The sequence below is a fragment of the Ciona robusta genome, chromosome 9 (genome assembly GCF_009617815.1).
Source record: "Ciona robusta chromosome 9, ASM961781v2".
Taxonomy (NCBI): Eukaryota; Metazoa; Chordata; class Ascidiacea; order Phlebobranchia; family Cionidae; genus Ciona; species Ciona robusta.
In genome coordinates, this window is record NC_143243.1 from 1035919 (window position 1) to 1057490 (window position 21572).

At 35.4% G+C, this 21572-nt stretch overlaps 3 protein-coding genes and 1 long non-coding RNA gene across 6 annotated transcripts; 3 read left to right on the top strand and 1 right to left on the bottom strand.

Moving 5' to 3' along the window:
- The first annotated feature begins 64 nt into the window (after positions 1-64).
- Positions 65-8265, top strand: LOC149730596 (beta-lactamase-like protein 1). The gene is made up of 10 exons (XM_089885648.1): positions 65-290; positions 353-552; positions 1515-1703; positions 2027-2149; positions 2494-2609; positions 3748-3870; positions 4461-4627; positions 4922-5085; positions 5595-5809; positions 6678-8265. The coding sequence occupies exons 3-10, from the start codon at positions 1675-1677 to the stop codon at positions 6818-6820; spliced, it is 1080 nt and encodes a 359-aa protein (XP_089741774.1). The 5' UTR covers positions 65-290; positions 353-552; positions 1515-1674; the 3' UTR covers positions 6821-8265.
- On the top strand, positions 8133-13682 carry LOC149730597 (cornifelin homolog B-like). Of its 3 annotated transcripts, XM_089885658.1 has the most exons (6): positions 8133-8265; positions 8630-8822; positions 9322-9479; positions 9830-10500; positions 11070-11139; positions 11869-13682. In XM_089885658.1, the coding sequence occupies exons 1-4, from the start codon at positions 8260-8262 to the stop codon at positions 9935-9937; spliced, it is 465 nt and encodes a 154-aa protein (XP_089741784.1). In that variant the 5' UTR covers positions 8133-8259; the 3' UTR covers positions 9938-10500; positions 11070-11139; positions 11869-13682. The 3 variants fall into 3 exon arrangements, with proteins under 3 accessions (XP_089741784.1, XP_089741783.1, XP_089741785.1); XM_089885657.1 differs by having other exon boundaries at positions 9830-11139; XM_089885659.1 differs by lacking the exon at positions 11070-11139.
- LOC149730598 (CUB and sushi domain-containing protein 3-like) lies at positions 10107-20939 on the bottom strand. Its single transcript, XM_089885626.1, has 15 exons — positions 20840-20939; positions 17950-18054; positions 17337-17518; positions 16656-16839; positions 16044-16154; positions 15652-15800; positions 15019-15151; positions 14661-14786; positions 12737-12781; positions 12098-12279; positions 11833-11977; positions 11441-11494; positions 10957-11132; positions 10398-10545; positions 10107-10207 (listed from the first exon to the last, which is right to left on the bottom strand). The coding sequence occupies exons 1-15, from the start codon at positions 20898-20900 to the stop codon at positions 10194-10196; spliced, it is 1815 nt and encodes a 604-aa protein (XP_089741752.1). The 5' UTR covers positions 20901-20939; the 3' UTR covers positions 10107-10193.
- On the top strand, positions 16721-20835 carry LOC149730599 (uncharacterized). The gene is made up of 3 exons (XR_016385745.1): positions 16721-16857; positions 17234-17292; positions 17402-20835. It is a non-coding gene; the product is annotated as an uncharacterized LOC149730599 (long non-coding RNA).
- Positions 20940-21572: the final 633 nt, after the last annotated feature.

Consider the following 21572-nt stretch of genomic DNA (forward strand, 5'->3'; position numbering starts at 1 on the left):
ATAGCGTGTTTGAGTGTTACGTCACAAACAAGTCGTTTATTAACTAACAGACAGTGCGTATTGTTTACTATTACTGTTTTGTGTCACGAGTTTTTCAAGCGCTTCAATTTTCGTGCATTATAGAAGCTTTAGTTTTCGAATGTACAATATGAAATATTGCGTCTTGTTTTACTTAGCAGCTTTACTCACATGCGAAGCTGTTGTAACGCTCAATAAAATCCGCATTGACGAAAATACAACGACAGAAGAGACTAATGACTGTCCCTACCACCCGGAACCGCAAGAAATTAGTACGTTGCGCTGTTTTCATTTATTGGGTAAAAGTCTAATCGTGGTTTTATGTAATTTGCAGATTTTGCAAATCATTCTGACGTCATAGAACCGCTTCTCTTGCAAATCATTCTGACGTCATAGAAAAAGTTTGGTTGATGACGTCACACGGCCTGCTATTTCTGCCAATCTGGTTTATAGAGATCATATAATATGGAGGGGAAATTACGGAAGATTAAATAAAAGTACAAACGTCCCACCGAATGAAAACACAATATACAGGTTTGGGATTTTTTAATTTGTTATACAGTAGGGTGGGGGAAGATGGGACACCTTTAACACAAAATAATCAAATATCCTGAACGTGTTTTAAACAGTTAACACCGGTCCATGGGAGTCGTGAGGATACGGTTTAATAATTCTTTGAATGTTTTTTGTTTACTACTAAATGGTACGAGTAAATACAGTCAAAAGTGTCCCATCTTCCCCCATCCTACTATATATGCAATACGGGCAGCTCAAACGAAAAATGTCAAAGTTGTCACTCAACCAAACACAAAATATGGCAAAAAATGATGGTCCGTTTCCTATCCTTAAACGAGGTCTATTACGTTTTGTGGTAGTCTGTATTTCACAAAAAAAACTATCGAAAATTACCGTGGTTGACGGTATAAAAAATACAAAGTATCAAAAGACAGTTTAGAGAAACTAGAACCACAGATATCTAAATATATAAAAACCTTTGAAATGGGAAAGTCCCGAATATGTTACCAACTGAAAATCCCCTAGTGGGGCGCCCCCAACATTTATAAACAAATGGTTTTTAGACAAAGTTATTAGAGGCACAGTTAGGCAAACGTTCCTAATATATTGACTCTTGTTTATATACTGAAGCTTTAAAAGATATTTCGTTATCTGATTTGGAATTACAGCATTTAAAGATTGTGCATTTTAATTACTGTATTTATGAGCCTTATTTTTTTTATTTATATAAGTGAAGATGTTCATTCATTTAACATAATTATATTTTTAGAACCATTGGTATTAGAGTATGTGTTTAAAAGCTGATTTGTTTGCACTTTGTTTTTTTCATCTATATAAATAAAAAACACAATTCATTTAACACCAGTTATTTGGCAAAGTAGTTAGCACGCCCGCCTCCAACCCAGAGGTAAAGGATTCAAGGCTTGTCATTGTTTTCTGGCCACACAAGGATAAAGCAATTTATATTCATCTATTTACAGAATTGCAAGCGTATCAAAACTCTTCCCAACTCTGCTACTGTTTTCGCTCAAAGATTCTGGGTTGTTAGATTTAAACGCAGACATTAGATCCATTAATGGAAGATTCAATATTAAAAGGCCATACCTGCGGCAATCTGAGGAAAAAGTTACATTACGTGACATGGCAAGTCAATACTCTGGACTACCAAGGTTTGTTTGTGTTTTATATCATTGTGAACAAATACGGCTGACATGTGTCTATTGTTTTCAATAATAAAAGTTAAGACTGTACTTTGTTTTAGCTTGGATTAAATTTTAATAAGGATTTTAAAATTTTGGAATTGGATTTGTACTGTAATACGGTGGGCTCAACAATAATTCCTTTATCCTTGTGGATGTGTTTTTGTAAATCTAAAAAGTCGCAATGGCAATTGCTCCAACCCAGTGGTCTGTAATTTGTTGTTCAAATTGTAAAAACATCCTCCACAAATTAGGACATTAATGACTTAACAATGACTTCTGTGTTGTCACAGTTTCTTTCCTTTTGACATCACAAAGTTGAATTTTTTTGATTGGAATGGAACTTTGAACGAAACTCTTGATTATCTCAACAACCAATCACTAGTGTTCCCGCCTAAAACAAAATGCCATTACAGGTTTGTTGTTCACTCCCTTATTTTATAGCTTTTACTTTAGATTTCAGAAACTTCTGCTTACAGCTTTGAAGTATAAGATCAAATTTAAAGCAGTCATTTTAAAACTTTTTTCCCAAAACAATGCAATATGTTTAAAAGTAATAAAAGTGAATACCAATGTTATAGTTTGTAAGGATGCAAAGAAAAAAACAAATAATTCTGTTAAAAAAGCATATATTGGCATTCTTCCGCTTTATTGGGTTATGGTCCTTATTACAGTATAGTAAATGGGACCTAGGATGGAGGCCAGGGTTGGCCCAGTACCCCTACATATTGTAAGATTATTGTGTTTATGTAAATTTCAGTAACATGGCATTCGCATTGTTGGCGGATATTCTTTCTGACAAGTATTTGGTTGATAAGAACTTTGAGGGTTGGTGTCAAAGACATGTGGTGGAAAGAGTTGGAATGAATAATACAGGTGTATATGTAAATGGTCATTTTATAGCTTGAATTTGAGCATGAGGTTTATGAATACACCATGTGTGTTTGGAGTATAAGAAGACACCCATGGTATTACCTGACAGTGAGCATGAGGTGTATGAATACACCATGTGTGCCTGGTGTATAAGAAGACACCAATGTTGTAACTCGACAGTGAGCATGAGATGTATGAATACACCATGTGTGTCTGGTGTATAAGAAGACACCCATGTTGTAACTCGACAGTGAGCATGAGGTGTATGAATACACCATGTGTGCCTGGTGTATAAGAAGACACCCATGTTGTAACTCGACAGTGAGCATGAGATGTATGAATACACCATGTGTGTCTGGTGTATAAGAAGACACCCATGTTGTAACTCGACAGTGAGCATGAGATGTATGAATACACCATGTGTGTCTGGAGTATAAGAAGACACCCATGTTATAACTCAACAGTGAGTATGAAGTGTATGAATACACCATGTGTGTCCAGTGTATAAGAAGACACCCATGTCATAACTCGACAGTGAGCATGAGGTGTATGAATACACCAAGTGTGTCTGGTGTATAAGAAGACACCCATGTTGTAACTCAACAGTGAGCATGTGGTGTATGAATACACCACATGTTCATACACCACATGAATACACCATGTGTGTCTGGTGTATAATAAGACACCCATGTCATAACTCGACAGTGAGCATGAGGTGTATGAATACACCATGTGTGTCTGGTGTATGAATACACCATGTGTGTCTGGTGTATAAGAAGACACCCATGTCATAACTCGACAGTGAGCATGCGGTGTATGAATACACCATGCGTGTCTGGTGTATAAGAAGACACCCATGTCATAACTCGACAGTGAGCATGCGGTGTATGAATACACCATGCGTGTCTGGTGTATAAGAAGACACCAATGTCATAACTCGACAGTGAGTATGAAGTGTATGAATACACCATGTGTGTCTGGTGTATAAGAAGACACCCATGTCATAACTCGACAGTGAGTATGAAGTGTATGAATACACCACGTGTGTCTGGTGTATAAGAATATGGCTATTTTAACTCACAAACTTAACAGTGAGTATTACCACCTAATATAAAACAACAACAGCTATATTAAATCCTAGGTTTTGTAATAACCAAGCAAGTAGAGAAGAAGATGGCCACAGGTTACATGCCTGATGGATCGGTCGCTCCATTAGTTGACTTGAACTGGTTTAGACCAGCGGGCAACTATTATTCAAGTGCAGGTGAAATGTTGATAAATTAAACATGATCAAATTTCTACATTACTTTGATGAACTCTCATTTTATGTCAAACTATTCATCAGTGTCGTAGTGAGTTTAACAGACATACTTTATTCAAGATTCCTAAGTATTTTTCACCCATAGCAGGTTTTTGTTGACCCTGGTTTTTCTAAAAAAAATATTTTAGCCGTTTGAATTAATTTGAACTTTTTTACACTTTTCTCAGAGATCGATTATGCTAAGTGTTAATATACTTAACTTTATTTTTTGCCAGTAGAATAGTGAATTATCTGTTAGACAATATATTTATATAAAAATCACACACCAGAATAATAACTATTCCTTTCAGGAATATATAGTAGGCTAGGGTGAGGGGAAGATGGGACACCTTTAGCACATAGTATCCAAATATCCTGAATGTGTTTTAAACAAATACCAATGGTCTTGTGAGGATGTGGTTTAAAAATTGTTTTAATGTTTTTTTTTTTTTTACTATGGAATGGGATAAAGAAACAAAATAAAAAGTTGCCCTATATTTCCCCATCCTACTATATCTCTAGTAAATCATATGTATTAACTTATCTTATTTTAGAGGACCTGGCATATCTTGCAATGAACTTAATGGGCATGCAATATAACCCAATACTAAGCAATGATACATTGAATGAAATGTTTAAGCCAGTGGCAACGTGTGGGTTTGAGTACATTGCCGAGCAAACTGGTTCCCCATGGGAGATGAATGAACATAATTCATATCTGGTAAGTAGAATCGTTGCTGAATAAATAAGACTTATTTATATTTATGTAAAGGAAGAACGACAGTCATTATAACAACAGTGTTCTGTTTTATACACCTCGTGTCCGTTTACAAGTTACAAAAATATTGTAGGCAATTATTTTGGGTCAATTTTTTTTTGCTTTTTTTGACATATGACTGAAAATTTATGGGTTGAAGCCATTTCCATTCACGTATCGTCCCCAAAACACACTTTGACTTACATATGTTAACTTACAACAGGATAAACATTACTATACTATGCATTGTAATTCCAGGTTGCCCAAAAAGACGGAGACATTTATGGTTATTCCTCCACTCTTACAATAGTCCCTGATATGAAATTGTCCTTCAATATTCTAATGAGTGGTTCTAGACCTGAGAATGTTGCAGCTAAAGTAATGGAGAAGATTATACCAGCATTTCGGGGCATCTTACGAAAGTAAGCAATGTATTTATGTTTTTTTTTAGTGAACATTGCTCCAATCTGGTCAATAAAGGGTTTTCTAAATTGCTCGCTCCACGGAAAAAGAAATCGCTTGAAAAATTATACACATTGGCCTAGTATTAACATAGGTTTACTATTGCGCATCCTACTCATGTTACCATTCACACAGCTTTGTGTGGTAATGTCCACCTAAGTTATCGGTTGAGCTTAAATCCTCATTCTGTGTCCGGTGTCAAACTGGTTAGCGCGCCTGTCTGTAACCCAGAGGTAATGGGTTCAAGCCTTGTCGCTGCTACCAATGTTGGCGTTAGGGCGTTAGTGTTCTTGGGCAAGACACTTAACGGAAATTGCTCTAACCCTATGGTTCTTATTGGGTTGTCTAAATTTTCAGCCATATATAAAAAATCTCCCAAAAATAATCACCCACAAAGTAACATACATGGAAATAATCACCCACAAAGTAACATACATGGTAACTCGTAAGCTGGAATATTTTTCCACAGAGTCCCAGTAGCGTTGACAGGAGCACCAGGTTACGTTCACAAATACACCGGGCTTTATGAGATTGACAATGTGCAAAGATGGAATGTGACATCAGAAGTGACATCACATTCATTATCAACTTTAAAAATGACCAATCCAGATGTTCCAGATTCTCAATTCAAAACTGTTGGCTTAAGTTTCATAAGCGATGGATATCTGAAGCTTACTTTTCTTGGTAAGATGGCAATTTATGCTGTTTCATATTTTGTAGTCAACAATAATACTGTATTCTGTATGGGCGAAGTCCCAGGGTGAAGCATTTTGTTAAAAATGCTGGTAGCTTCCCTAGCTTGACCGGTTTTGAACTCTGTACCATGTAGTCATGTTTATCCTATGTTTAAACAGAGGCACGGCAGTTAGTATGCATGCCTCTGATCCAGAGTTTACGTGTTTATGGCTATTGGTTAAGTGGCCTTGGATAAGACACGCCAGGATAAATAAGTTTCATTTATAGGTGTTTCATTTTATATAAGTTTTTTTAAAGGGCCCAAACACACCCCAAATGTACTTCGCTTTAATCGATAGAGTGTGTTTTTCTAATTCCAACGACACCTTACTTGTTTTAATCGGTTCTGTATAACCAAAGATATTCCAGCTCAAACACCGTGAAATTCAAAAAACTGATTTGAAAGTTGCGTGGCGAAAAAAATTGAGAAGTGTACTACCCACGTGACAAACACGTAACAAAATTGTTGAAGCGTGGTCGCTCTTATTCAGAAAGGCGAGAGGCAGTGTTTTCAGCGAAAAACGAGAGAACAAAAAAAAACGCAGAAAAGCACAAAAAAAAACGCAGGTTTCGCTTTTACGAATGAATCAGTCACGTGACTAGTACGTTCCTACGTCACAATCACGGAGCTCGTAGTAAAAAAAAGATAGCGCTAGAGATCACTGTTTGAGCACGAATATCTCCGCCTATACTGGACCAATTTTAATAAGCAAAGTATTTTTGGAATCAATAAAACGGTCGCTTTATGAATTTACCATAAAAAATAAAAGTGACGTGGGGTGTGTTTAGGCCCTTTAAGACTTTGTCTCTGACGTAGGTGGGGAATTCCCCTGCACGATTGGCCAAAGTAATCTAGAAGTTCAGAACGGGGCTCTTGTCAGCTTTAGTAACCTTACAAATGGATTATATCAGCAGTTTGATATGCCAAGTCTTGCCCTGTTCGGTTTCAAACGAGTATAACAACATCAACGTAAAATAAAACTAACCAGAGCAGATTTTAATAAACTCATTTATTTGAAACGTAAAATCAATTTTTGTTTTCGGTTCATGACGTCAGTTATTCTTATTGTGACGACACAAACCACGTTGGCCGCTTATTTTTTCCAACAACGTAGATTGTTCCCACCATGGTTTATTACAGGTTAATTACGTCAATTATTCTTATTGTGACGACACAAACCACGTTGGCCGCTTATTTTTTCCAACAACGTAGATTGTTCCCACCTTGGTTTATTACATTTAATTAACACTCCGTTAAAAATAAAATATGCCCTTAATATGTGCCTATTTTAAGCATATTTTAAATTAGACTGGTTACGGTATTGCAAATTATTTGAATGGTTTAATTTGAATTTTAGAAGCCAAGTGAAAGCGCTATTGAAATATGAAGAATATAGGGTGTGTTTTATTACACGTTTGGGGCGTTAGTTATAGCTTATAGGAAAATTCCTCACTTTATGCTATTATGTTGTACAATACGCCCATAAAGTGTTACAGGCGTCTGCTTCAAAAACTGTCTTATAAAGTGTTTGCTTTACAGTATGCCTGCCGCCGTAAAAAACATATTACGTTTCCAATATATATATACATTGTGCAAACATAGGGGTGCAATTTTAAATTCACAACTACCGTTAACAAGCCGATCTTAAATATAACTTGAAGGTGTTAGCAAAATCTCATAGTGAAAAATATTTACTTCGAGCCAATCTACTTTAGTCTCGTTTAGGGACTGAGGGTTTGGACGTATAGTTATTGCATACTGAAGTGACTTCTGTATAATGTAGTTATACTGCATAGCTTTTGAATGGGTCGCGTCTTTTTGACTACTTTTATTTTCGTTAGTTTAACTTAAAATAATTAAACGTAATAGGTTCGTTGTTTGACTGCGCGTTTTTTTTTCTTCAAATTAAATGCGATGTGTTTTATTCAAAAAGTTGTTTTAACAACTGATGTGTTGTCGTTATATCCTCACTTCTCGTTTAACCTATTTTTTGCTGTAATCGAAGAGACAAACTAAAGTTTTTAATACATTAAGAATATAGTTTTATTATATAGTACGGTGGGGAAAGATGGGACACCTTTAGCACATAATATCAAAATATCCTGATCGTGTTTTAAACAATTAACAACGGTCTATGGGAGTCGTGAGGATGCGGTTATATAATTTCTTGGAAGTTCTTTGTTTACTATCAAATTAGACGAGAAAATTGAACAGGCGTCCCATCTTCCCCCACCCTACTATAACTAATTCGTTGCCTGACTTACACGTTGTAGCATATTCACTTGTTCGCAAATAACAAATCCAATCTTAGAAATTATCTTGACGTTATAAACACCTGCTGTAGCTTAGTGTTTAAACGTATATTGGCGATCTATATTACCAAGATAAAACAGCAAGCATGAGTGTAAGTATACAGTGTACCTAATGCTGTATATAGTACGGTGGGGTAAGATGGGATATGTTAACTGAAATATCCCAAATTTAATAGTCCTGTATTAAACAATCAACGCTATTTTAGCGTCTGTTGGAATATACGGTATAGTGATTTATCTATAACAGATTTTAACGACTGCCATTTCTAATTGCCTTATATTTGTTAGTCTAATTAATAATTTGATTTTCGGTATTGTATATTTTGGGGTGATGGGCCAATCCTGGCTTAAATCCTAGGCTCGCTGATTTAAATCGTCAATTCTATGCCTCTTCGTGGTTTACCTCACCCATATAGTGTAAAATCACATTCAAAGTGGGTAAAGATAACTTTATAGAAAGAAAACTACTATCCACCAAGTTCTCAGCAGCCGAACGTGAGTTACCAGCCTGCAGCCTTGCAGAACCCAATCATCATACAGCAGCCTGGCCCTGTGGTGATGACCACTGCTGTAACAAGCCAAGTGATTGGCGCGCCTATGCGGGGTTGGAGTAGTGGACTATGTGACTGTTGTAGTGATATGAAAAGCTGTAAGTATTATATTATAACATAATATATATGTGTTTAGTTATTCCCGAACTATAAGTCATTTTACACAATGGCTCTTTATAGTAGCACGAGGGAAGGCGGGACTTTTCATTCTATTTTCCCGCCTTATATGGTAGAAGTAAACAAGGAACATTCAAAGAATTGTCAAACCAAATTCTCACGATTCCCATAGACCGTTAATGGTAATTGTTTAAAAAACCATCAAATCATTGGATATTTTATGCTAAAGGTTCATATAGTAGGATGGGGGAAGATGGGATACCTTCGGCGCATAATATCCGAATATCCTGATCGTGTTTTAAACAGTTAACAACGGTCTATGGAAGTCTTGAGCATATAATTCTTTAAAAGTTCATTGTTTACTACCACATTGGACGAGAAAATAGAGTTAAAATGTGTCCCAACATTCCCACCCTACTATAAGTTTCATTTACTTCATGTTACACGGCGTGAGCCATCCATTTTCATTATACTTTCCAGGCATGTGTGCATTTTGCTTCGGAAGCTTCTATTACGCTAGCATTTCTACTCGTATGGGGGAGAACTGTTGTGTTGGATGCTCCGGCTACAGTTATGGGTGTGTGCCTGGCGGGCATTTAGCGATGCGGGCAAAGTTTAGAGCTTCGCACGGAATACAGGTTTGCTACAGACTATGCATAAAATCTCTCCAAAAAAAATGTCGACCAAGTTGCACACGCGGTGACTAGTAAGAGGAGATGAGTTGTCTGAATCAGAACAACCGTGTTATAACTGTCGCTGCCCTGTCACGCGAGAATAAATAAGTAGCATTCATTCATCCATAGGTTATTTACTGCCACGATAAAGTTATTTAGGGTATACTGTAATATATAGGGTAAAATAAATAAAGTTATTTTCGGGGCGTTAAAACCGAACCTAGCCGCCACAATAAACATGACATGGTGCAACCATTGTGGTTTGTGTGTCTTTCGCCAAGACGTTTTAGCACTTTGTTTACTTTTGCTTATAGGGAAGCATATGCGACGATCATTACGTCATGAACTGCTTGTGCCTACCTTGTGCAATGTGCCAACTGTCCAGGGAAATGGACAAGCTTGGATACTCGCCAAACTGCTGATTATTCTGTGTATTAATTCACTTTAAATACCTGTAATTATAATCCCCAATTAATTTCGTAGATTTAGCTCTTTGTCGCCACCATTACTTTCCCCCGCAAATTCAAACATAGCAAGCCTGCACGAGTGCGAAGTAGTAGCTATTTTAGACGTAGCGAATCGTTTGCAACGTATTTTTATGATGCAGTAATTTATTATATGCTTTGTACATGATAAAATAAGAAAAATAATCCTCTGTCAGTTTTGTGTAGTGAAACCTTATTCATCAATTTCTGTAAAAGCAATAAAACGTATTAAAATTAATAGATAAACATTACTGTTTCTGGCAAAATAAGATTTGCCGAAGTTCATGATCAGATTCTGTTCATTACGGAATTAAAATACCCAGCAATCAGTGTTGTATGTTTAAGTTTCTTGCTCAACGTTTTGCCGAATTAGACTATGTACTATTGTTTAAATTACCTATAAAAGATGCACTAAATCCAGTGAAAGTAAGATAAGGATTAGATCTGAAAACAACAATCAGTTCCCTAGTTGTTGAATAAAAATGCTGAAGCCATTGAAGGTGAGTTCCACTTAGTGTTTGGATTAAAGTATTTCCATCATAAATCTAAAAAATATATTATTAAAAACTTTATATTTCTCTTTAATTACGGTAGCGTAAATTTAGAAATATTTAAAATGAAAAGACAGGATATTACGATACAACAAAAGTTGTAAAAGCAGGCTTACAGTTAAAAACATAATTTATATTTATGGTTAAAAATAAGCATGGTTGCTACGCCTAGCCAACAAGCAAGCCATTTGTGTTTATTTTTTTTTCAAGTTAAACAATCTAATTGAAAGAAAAGTTAGATATAGACTGTTGTGAAAAAATATTGTCTAAATTTTGAAGACTTGTAAGTTTTTTATTTTTAAGTTGTCTGTTCAATAATACAAGGTGATGTTTTTCTTTGAAAATTGAAGATTTCAAATTGGCTGTGTAACCCTTTTGTGTTTTGTGTAATTTTTAATTGCTTACTGAAAGAACATCAACACGTTCTGTAATGAATCTTCCCACTGTTAGTTTAACTTGCTTTCCTTCTTGTGCTGTAAGCCTCCATGTACAATACATGTTGTTCTCGTACTTTTCAGGATACCCAGGAGAATTTAGTGTTTGTGGGGTGGCGGTGGCTGTTGCATTAAACCCACAAGTAGCTAAAATGTAGGTAGTTCAACAAAAAAATTATATATTTGCCCCATAAATTAATAACGAAACTTTGGTGACCTAATTTTTTAAAATATATTTTAAAATTTAAAAATTGAAGCCAAATGGCTTTGGGAATCAATGTAGTAAGCGACTAGGCGACCAACTCAAATGTAAACCAATTGAATAAAATGCATTGACATAGGCAAAAACTTACAAATATCGCTAAAGTGTTTTAACACAGGAAGAACATTAGATTCTGTATTTAAAATGTTTTTCAACTTAGCTCTACCAAGCTTTTAAAACCAACTTAAATTACCATTTATGTATTGAGTAGTTTCTCTGTCATCATTTGGTGAAGGAGTCTGGACCTCTAAACATTAAATAAGTCATTACGAATATCGCTACTTTAATTACTATTATCATTAAGAATTTGAGATACAAGTACAACAACTATTTACATACATTTAAAATATTTTTACACACTTTAATTTTAAGTTACCATAAAATCAGCTGCCCGCTTCTCACGCTGGATGTATTAAGCTGAAACACCAGCATCAAATTTTGGACTTTCAATAAAAAACAAAAACACTAAATTTACAATTATTAAATACAAAAGTAGCGATTACTTGATTGCACCTTTTCCTAAAGCTTTGGTTTGTTCACCACCTGTGCCAAATATTTATATTTTTTTTTTTCTTAACTTCTTACCATAAAATACTCCCATAAAACCTTGTCTAACTACAGATCCATCAGAATAAAAGCGAAGCTTTAAGATCCCATCTGTAGAAGTGTATACTGATCTATGGGGGTAAAGTCCTCGCAAAGTATCTGTTACTGTATTTCCATCTAGGATCTGGTAAAAATAAATGCATTAGAATATATAGTTTGTAATACATTAGTGTTGCTCAAAACATGGTAGTTTATTCATCTTTTGTACCCTGATTTCCAGAAGGTCCTATGTTAAAATATTTGCCTGTAAATAATCACAGCAAGACTCTGTTGAGAAATCCTCAATTACAAGTCGGACAGGTTTTTTGGGGTTGGTTGTTATTATCCATTCACAGTCAAGGTTGTTGGAATAACTGTTGGATTCATAACCGGGTGAATTAATTTGCTGGCGTGACTTGTTTGCTTGGACATGGAAGCCACATTTCCCTGTATAAAAAATATATATATTGATGTTCATTGTTATTTTTATTTCCTGAGGAAAGCTTGGGAAATGGATGCATATACAGGGACTGTGTATAGACAGATTTAATGTTTTTTGTTAACTGTAACAGGGCCAGGTTTTATGTTCAATTTAACAGGTAGTGTAAATCTTATAATAATACCAAGTAACATACTATTGGGTTTCAGAATTAAACTACATTTAAACAGGATCTGCCAGACTAAAACTAGGGAAAATAATAATGTGCTTTTTGTCAGAGGAAATGTTTTTAAGTAAAAATAAAATTTGGCTGCCACATTTTATTAAATGTACATGTATGTTCCTTGAGACAGCTTAAGGTTACTTTGTATAAAGTATATAAGTCTTGGTAAACTGGTGATAATGTACCAATTAAATAAAGGTGTCTTTGACTAAAGGCAACCTATATGTTTATATGTCTCTTACCATTTGTAAAAATAGGTATTAATGGTCGCGGTTCTCTTGCAGGTCCTTGTTGTGAGAAAGTTGTGTTGTGAGAAAAAAAGAAATAATAATAAAATTATAGAATAAAAGAGCATAAGGGTAACCATTATTAAAGTTATATAATATATATTATATATAAAGACATAAAGGTAACAGGTGTAATAGGTGTAACTGTTTTACTTTGAATAATTTTACCCCTAATGTTGGGCCTCTAAATTTACTTTGATATTTTGTAGGGATGTGCTGAAGTTGAAAAAGCTCGGGTTCGCCGAGCGCCGAGCTTCAACGAAAAGCTCGGCACGAGCCCGAGCCCGAGCACCTATGACGTCATCAAGGAGAAAGGCGTACGAGAATGCGTTCCTATTCAGCCGAAAAGCGCCGCTAATCAAAATAATACAGAACACGTGGTTTGCGGTTAAAGACGCGTCTCGCTTTTCATAATTTCTACTGTTGCAAAATGTAAAATTCATACAAAAAATATTTAATTAAAAAATTATTTATAACTGTTACAGCCAGTGGCACAACTAGCAAGTTTCTACGCATGTTCATCTTGGATAATGTAACGATTATTTACGTCAGAATAAACCTTTACGATCGTTACATCACAAACAAGATTGTTGGAAAACAATCGTGTTTTATTCGCTTCCATACGATCTGTAGTTGGTGTATAATTTTTGTTTCTGATGATTAGTTTAATGCAGGTAAATCGCGATTATGTGAATTTTAATTGGTGCAAATATAAGAGCGAGGAGCGACGCTATCAGTAAATTGGAACCAACATAAATTGTAATATGATATTACAAAGTATCGTCCCGGTCGAGCTTGGACAGAAGCCAAAAAACATCGTTTGATGGCACCGCACGAGAACCAGAGTTTCATTACGTCATTTTTCACGAGAATAAATTCACAACGATTGCTTCGTTTGTTACGTGTGGAATGTATGCTACCGCATGCGTCTTCCTTTATTTCATACGCCGGCGCAGAGTGTAAAAATGTGACGCTGATACACGATGTTTTAATCTCGTGGTTGATTGGGCTGCCAACTTGGGCAGTGGGCACATTCCTCCCGATTGTTATATTATGAAACGTCATAATTAATAGTTACGTTGCGATAGGACACGTGACGTAACAATTCAATGAAAAATTGTTCTAATTCCAAGCGAAGGAATGTTATATTGAATGCAACGCGTGTGTGTGCGTCTTAGCACTTTCTGGCTGCGTGCGTGTCTGCGGTAAAGGTGGCTTAGGGGTTGCAAAACCCTGTGGTTGCAAAACCGTGGTTGCAGCAATTTATATTATTTCATTATAAAAAAGTTTAAGAGTTTTTGGCTTTTTATTTAAAATCTGATACGAAAACATTGGGCGCTCGTGTAATTCGACACCTGCTGTAATTCGATACGGGCAAATTCGCTGACGTTGCGATTCGTTACTTGCGAGAGAGCAAATTCACAACGAACGAAAAATAATTAAAGAGAAAGCTACGCTGACTAGTCTCGTTATCTCTTAGTAGCTTCACTTTTTTCATTTTTAATATTTTACGCTCTCGCGTGCAACATTATAGCATAAGGCTCGGCGCTCGGCCCAGTTTTCAGCCGAGCGCCGAGCGTCAAAAAAGGAGACGCTCGGGCACGAGCTTTTGAGTTCGGGCTCGGCTCGGCACATCCCTAATATTTTGCTATGCGAAAGAATTTGCTAAAATTATGGTAAAGCCTGTTTAAGTCGTAATGTAACTAATGCTAAGAGGATGTGACATTTGTAATTATTATTAACACAAAAATTGGTTGTAAAATTCTATTGCATTTCAAGATGACACGTGGTCTAAGAAAGCTTGAGAAACTGTGTTCATTAAAATATGCCGTAATCATGTAGTAATATTGTCTCAAACATTTGTTAATAAATTTGCAACCTTGATGGTCTGTTGTTATCACTGGTTCTGGTGTTGTTGTTTCTTCATTGTAGTTCCATGCTTCATTTAAGTCTGTTGTTGTCATTGGTGCGGGTGTTTGATCACTTGAACAGGAGCAATCAATTTCTGAACAAGATATTACAGTTTTTCACATTAGTGCTAAAAATTAATTCATTTTTTAAATTTTTACATTGGTTCTAAAAATCTATCTCTTTTTTTACATTATTACTGTAAATCTTTCTGTTTTTTTTACACATTAAAACTAAAAGTTGTCTTTTTTTACATTAGTTTTAAAAATCTATCTCTTTTTGACTGACATTGTTAAATAGTTAAATTGATTCATGTTAAGGCACAATACCTTTGTATGTGGCAATAATAAAAAAATCTGGATAATATTTGAACTTCACAGTTAAGTTTGTGCCTGTTGAAGTAAAGGTCACCCCTCTTCCCTGTCCTCGAACTTCACCCAGTAAATTGGTGCCTTCATAAACCTATCAGAACATGAATAAATGAATTGCTCCAACCTACTGGTCACTGATAGGTTGTCCAAATTGTCAGCCATACATAAATAAAAAATAAAAAAGGTTATAATTTAGGTATTCTGATCGGGTTTTAAAAAGTCAGAGTACTGATAAAATTTATGCCGGTCAAAATATAAACATTTTTGTTTATGCGGAACTTTATTGAAGTTATTTGTTAGATGTCACATTATTGGCTTTCAATTGGAAAATAGTCTGATATATTACTTTATTTTAAGACATGCATTTAAGACATTAAATCGATTATGCATTTATACTCAGTATTCATTGGTACCCTGATTTTTTCAGGGTTTACATGTATACCGTGCATACCCATGTTAGGCGCCTATGGGTATCCTGTTTGCAGACAACCTTTCAACATTCAAATAACTGTGGACATTGACTGAACTATACAATATAGCTTATATTGTAGCTTAAACTTGAATTCTAAAAAAAATTATTAATAGACTTACTTGCAGAACACTGCAGCACAACGACATGTTGTAGTTGTGTAATTGCAACTGAACTTGGGTTCCCACGCTTGATAGTATTTGCCATTCACAGGAATTATAATAGAAGTCCATTGTTTGTGGTTGTCTTGTTGCAAAATGCCACCCACAGTCTGGTAATTTAAGATTAACAATATTGACCACTTTTTGTTTTTCAAGTTTACATTTATAAATATTTGATATAAGGAAAATATGACGAGTAATTTTAATGTTTTTGTTTGAATAAAAAGTTGTTAATAATGATAAATTGGGTAATAATGATAATAGTAAACGTCATACCCATGACTAAACATACTTTTCTAGACGTTAATAAGCCCACGTCTTGGGAAACTTATTCATATTTTAAACATAAATACCAGGGTAGATTGTTTGGTCTTCACTGTCGTCCACTGTCGTTATTGTTGCTATTGTTGCTGTTGTTGTTGTTATTGGTGTTGTTGTTATGTCCAGTGAAGTTGCATTGATAGCTAAAATATTATGTACATGTTTGTTATAACATATACATATAGTAAGTTGGGGAAAGATGAGACACCTTTTCAAACTATTTTCTCGACTGATTGGCAGTAAAAAAAGAACAGTCAAAGAAATATAAAATCATATATAAAATCACTTTCATAGAATATTGGTAATTGTTTAAAACATGATCAGAATATTTAAATAATAAATTATGTACTAAAGGTGTCCCATCCTCTCCACATTACTATATAAAACTTTATTTTTATAGATAACTTTGTATGAAAAAATATTATGCTGTATGTCCAGATATTATGGAAGAAAAAAAAGGTATTTTACAGTTTTATTTATTAAACGCTGATTGAATGTTTTTGGTTTAATAATAAAGTTGTTAAAGAAAAAATATTGGCAGACAAACAAATTTTTCTAAATGCATTGCATCGAAAAGGTATCAGAACTCCTGATCTAACATAGTTTAATATCTATTATGTTTAAAAATACCAATTGTTACTTACATTTATAGGTTGCATTGAATCTAAATAAAGTGTTTTGGGATTGGTTGGAATTGAAGAAGAAGTAAGAATAAACGAGATCTTGGTTTGTAGTAGTGAGCACAATACGTAGATTTCTTGATCTTGAAACAAGTGTATATTGTGTCCCTTCACCACTGATTTGTTCTATATTATCCCCGTCATATATCTGTAGGGAATGGAAAAGGTGTGTATTTACATGTAACTGTATTCTGCATACACCACATATATATCCCAGTAACATGTGGGTCAATAATGATATTCTAATATTCTAATGTCTGCCGCTTTCACGAGAGAGGTACTTGAGGACCTAGGATTTAGGCAATATTTGGCTCATTACCCCAAACACCCTTGTACGCCCGAAAGTGACATGAAAACTTGGACATGGGTGAAAGTTTTAAAGTATATGACTGATTTGTTTACTCGTTACATGCAAATTAGAAACATAAGTAATGAAACAGGTCCATTGCCAAAGCATTTATAAAAAGTTTTGGCGTAAGTTGTTTTTAATTTTTACTATACATTTGTATAAAAAAAAATTAAAAAAAGTTTGCAAAAAACAGATCTAGAAGATCTTGAAGTAGCAGCTATAAGCCTTGAACTCACAACCTCTGGGTTACAGGTATGGTAACCATTGTGTCAGCGCTAAACAAATCAAACACTTACGTTAATATGGTCACAGCACAGTTCCATGTTGTAATATTCAAAGGTTAATTCAACTCTTTCTCCAGGTTCTGCATTAATGCTCCATTCACACCTCAAACCTTTGCTGTAACCAAGGGGCCAATCAGGGGAATAAAACGCTTGGGCATAAGATCTTGCTGTCAAGTTTGTCCCGCATTCCCCATCTGTGTCAGAAAACAGTAATTTTTGGATCATATGAAGTGGTCAGTGGTGCAGCCATGGACGTAATTTGCTTATTCTTTGGTGGTTATAATGTTATAACACAGGTGTTCTGTTTCATACACCTCGTGCCCACTGACTAGTTACCACATATGTAACTTTGTTGGTGATTTTTTGAAGGACTGACAATTTAGACAACTGATTGGTGACCACCGGGTTGGAGAAATTACCATTAGATGTTTTGCTCAAGCACACAAAGAATATGCCCACAATGGTAGCAACAACAAGCCTTGAATTTATAACTTTTGGGTTAGAGGCAAAGTATTGTATCATTTATGTGGAACAGACAATTATATTGTCCTATTTATAATAGTATATTAATAATGTAAAGGAAATGTTTTGTAACTTGTAATATTTTACAATAACAAACCAATACCATAGTTATAATCAATGGTAGTTTCGTTGTTGTTCGAAAAATATTCAGAGATGTTGGCAACAGCAATGTCTGGATAAAGTTGGTCCGGATCATAACTCAACGACCCTGGAAAAAGGTTAAGTGCGACAATGTCATTTCAACCTGTAATTATGCATTTTAACTAATGATTGTAACTTGTTTATCCTTATGTGACGGGAAAACAGCAGTTGTTATAACACGGGTGTTCTGTTTCTTTCACTTCAATACTTTGAGGATCTGTATTTTTTAATGTATGTCTCATAATTTGCACAACCCATTGGTGACCACTAGATTAGAGCAATACTACAAACTAACCGTGGTACTGGTTGATGAAATTTATTATTTCTCCATTTAAGATGTAACATAGTGTCGAAATGTGGTCAATGGTAAAAGTCGTATGTGGTAAAACACCCATTTATGAATAACCCCCCATTTTAGAGACACTTCACACCAGTTTATGAATAACCCCCTATTTTACAGACACTTCACACCAGTTTATAAATAACCCCCCATTTTAGAGACACTTCACACCAGTTTATGATTAACCCCCCTATTTTAGAGACACTTCACACCAGTTTATGATTAACCCCCCTATTTTACAGACACTTCACACCAGTTTATGATTAACCCCCCTATTTTACAGACACTTCACACCAGTTTATGAATAACCCCCTATTTTACAGACACTACACACCAGTTTATGATTAACCCCCCTATTTTACAGACACTTCACACCAGTTTATGAATAACCCCCTATTTTACAGACACTTCACACCAGTTTATGAATAGCCCCCTATTTTACAGACACTTCACACCAGTTTATGAATAACCCCCTATTTTACAGACACTTCACACCAGTTTATGAATAGCCCCCTATTTTACAGACACTTCACACCAGTTTATGATTAACCACCCTATTTTAGAGACACTTAACACCCATTTATGATTAACCCCCTATTTTACAGACACTTCACACCAGTTTATGAATAACCCCCTATTTTACAGACACTTCACACCAGTTTATGAATAACCCCCTATTTTACAGACACTTCACACTAGTTTATGAATAACCCCCTATTTTACAGACACTTCACACCAGTTTATGAATAACCCCCCTATTTTACAGACACTACACACCAGTTTATGAATAACCCCCTATTTTACAGACACTTCACACCAGTTTATGAATAACCCCCCTATTTTACAGACACTTCACACCAGTTTATGAATAACCCCCCTATTTTACAGACACTACACACCAGTTTATGATTAACCCCCTATTTTACAGACACTTCACACCAGTTTATGAATAACCCCCTATTTTACAGACACTTCACACCAGTTTATGATTAACCCCCCTATTTTACAGACACTTCACACCAGTTTATGAATAACCCCCTATTTTACAGACACTTCACACCAGTTTATGAACAACCCCCTATTTTACAGACACTTCACACCAGTTTATGAATAACCCCCCTATTTTACAGACACTTCACACCAGTTTATAAATAACCCCCTATTTTACAGACACTTCACACCAGTTTATGAATAACCCCCTATTTTACAGACACTTCACACCAGTTTATGAATAACCCCCCTTGTTTACAGACACTTCACACCAGTTTATAAATAACCCCCTATTTTACAGACACTTCACACCAGTTTATGATTAACCCCCCTATTTTACAGACACTTCACACCAGTTTATGAATAAACCCCCATTTTAGAGACACTCCACACCAGTTTACGAATAACTCCCTATTTTAGAGACACTTAACACCAGTTTAGGATTAACCCCCTTATTTTACAGACACTTCACACCAGTTTATGAATAACCCCCTATTTTACAGACACTTCACACCTGTTTACGATTAACCCCCTATTTTACAGACACTTCACACCAGTTTATGAATTAACCCATCTATTTTACAGACACTCCACACCAGTTTATAAATAACCCCCTTTTTTACAGACACTTCACACCAGTTTATGATTAACCCCCCTATTTTACAGACACTTCACACCAGTTTATGAATTAACCCATCTATTTTACAGACACTCCACACCAGTTTATAAATAACCCCCTATTTTACAGACACTTCACACCAGTTTATGATTAACCCCCCTATTTTACAGACACTTCACACCAGTTTATGAATTAACCCATCTATTTTACAGACACTCCACACCAGTTTATAAATAACCCCCTATTTTACAGACACTTCACACCAGTTTATGAATAACCCCCCTATTTTACAGACACTTCACACCAGTTTATGATTAACCCCCCTATTTTACAGACACTACACACCAGTTTATGATTAACCCCCTATTTTACAGACACTTCACACCAGTTTATGAATAACCCCCCTATTTTACAGACACTTCACACCAGTTTATGATTAACCCCCCTATTTTACAGACACTTCACACCAGTTTATGATTAACCCCCCTATTTTACAGACACTTCACACCAGTTTATGAATTAACCCATCTATTTTACAGACACTTCACACCAGTTTATGATTAACCCCCCTATTTTACAGACACTTCACACCAGTTTATGATTAACCCCCCTATTTTACAGACACTTCACACCAGTTTATGATTAACCCCCCTATTTTACAGACACTTTACATCAGTTTATGAATAACCTATCTATTTTAGTGACACTTCACACCAGTTTATGAATAACCCACCTATTTTACAGACATTCCACACCCGTTTCACCGTTTTATGTTTATATTCAATTATCGTATTCGTTGTCGGGGATTCCCCCCTTAAATATTGCTTCCATGAAGGGTATCTCCCTTTGACGTTTTATAATGAGTGTACTATATACAACACGTAATACAAGTTTGTCACTTACCCGAGCAGTGAAAGCCAATTAAACAGAGCACAACAACCAAGCAGGCAGAAGACATTGTCATTCGATTTTACCACACGATTTCTACGTCTAAATTCTACTGGATGATAAACGGGAGAGTTAAATAATATAGTAGGGTGGGGGAAGATGGGACACCTTTGACACATAATAGCAAAATATCTTGATCGTGGTTAAAACAATTAACCACGGTCTTTGGGAGTCCTGAGGATATGGTTTTATAATTCTTTGCAAGTTTTTTTGTTTACTACCAAATGAGACGGAAAAAAAATTAAAAGGTGTCCCATCTTCCCCCACCCTACTATATTATAATTCCTTTCAAAAGTAGCAGATTGTTTCATTTATTTTACTTAAGTAAATTCAAAGAACTATAAAACCGTGTTCTCGCGACTCGCATAAATAATTTTATCCTATAGGATGTAGCGGTAGGATCGGGGTGGATATATAGTAGGCTACTGTGGGGGAAGATGGGACACCTTTAGCACTTAATATCCAAATATCCTGATCGTGTTTTAAACAATTAACAATGGTCTACAGTAGTTATGGGGATACCGTTTTATAATTCTTTAAATGTTCTTTGTTTACTACCAAAAGAGACGAAAAAATAGAACGAAAAGGTGCCCCATCCTCTATATCTAACATCTGATATTCGATATTTCCTTATCGTGTTTTAAACAACGCTCTTGTATAGTTGTAAAATTTCGGTTGCATAAATTCG

What these genes read in the sequence shown, in the direction of transcription:
- LOC149730596 (XM_089885648.1), top strand. Translation starts at nt 1,675, where the DNA reads ATGGCAAGTCAATACTCTGGACTACCAAG. An exon ending in CAACTATTATTCAAGTGCAG is followed by an intron (nt 3,871 to 4,460) that starts GTGAAATGTTGA and finishes ATCTTATTTTAG; the next exon opens with AGGACCTGGCATATCTTGCA. An exon ending in ATGAACATAATTCATATCTG is followed by an intron (nt 4,628 to 4,921) that starts GTAAGTAGAATC and finishes TTGTAATTCCAG; the next exon opens with GTTGCCCAAAAAGACGGAGA.
- LOC149730597 (XM_089885657.1), top strand. An exon ending in TTGTAGTGATATGAAAAGCT is followed by an intron (nt 8,823 to 9,321) that starts GTAAGTATTATA and finishes TATACTTTCCAG; the next exon opens with GCATGTGTGCATTTTGCTTC. An exon ending in GAGCTTCGCACGGAATACAG is followed by an intron (nt 9,480 to 9,829) that starts GTTTGCTACAGA and finishes TTTTGCTTATAG; the next exon opens with GGAAGCATATGCGACGATCA.
- LOC149730598 (XM_089885626.1), bottom strand. Translation starts at nt 20,900, where the DNA reads ATGACAATGTCTTCTGCCTGCTTGGTTGTTGTGCTCTGTTTAATTGGC. An exon ending in GATAACAACAGACCATCAAG is followed by an intron (nt 12,782 to 14,660) that starts GTTGCAAATTTA and finishes TCTCACAACAAG; the next exon opens with GACCTGCAAGAGAACCGCGA. An exon ending in AACTACTCAATACATAAATG is followed by an intron (nt 11,133 to 11,440) that starts GTAATTTAAGTT and finishes CCTACATTTTAG; the next exon opens with CTACTTGTGGGTTTAATGCA.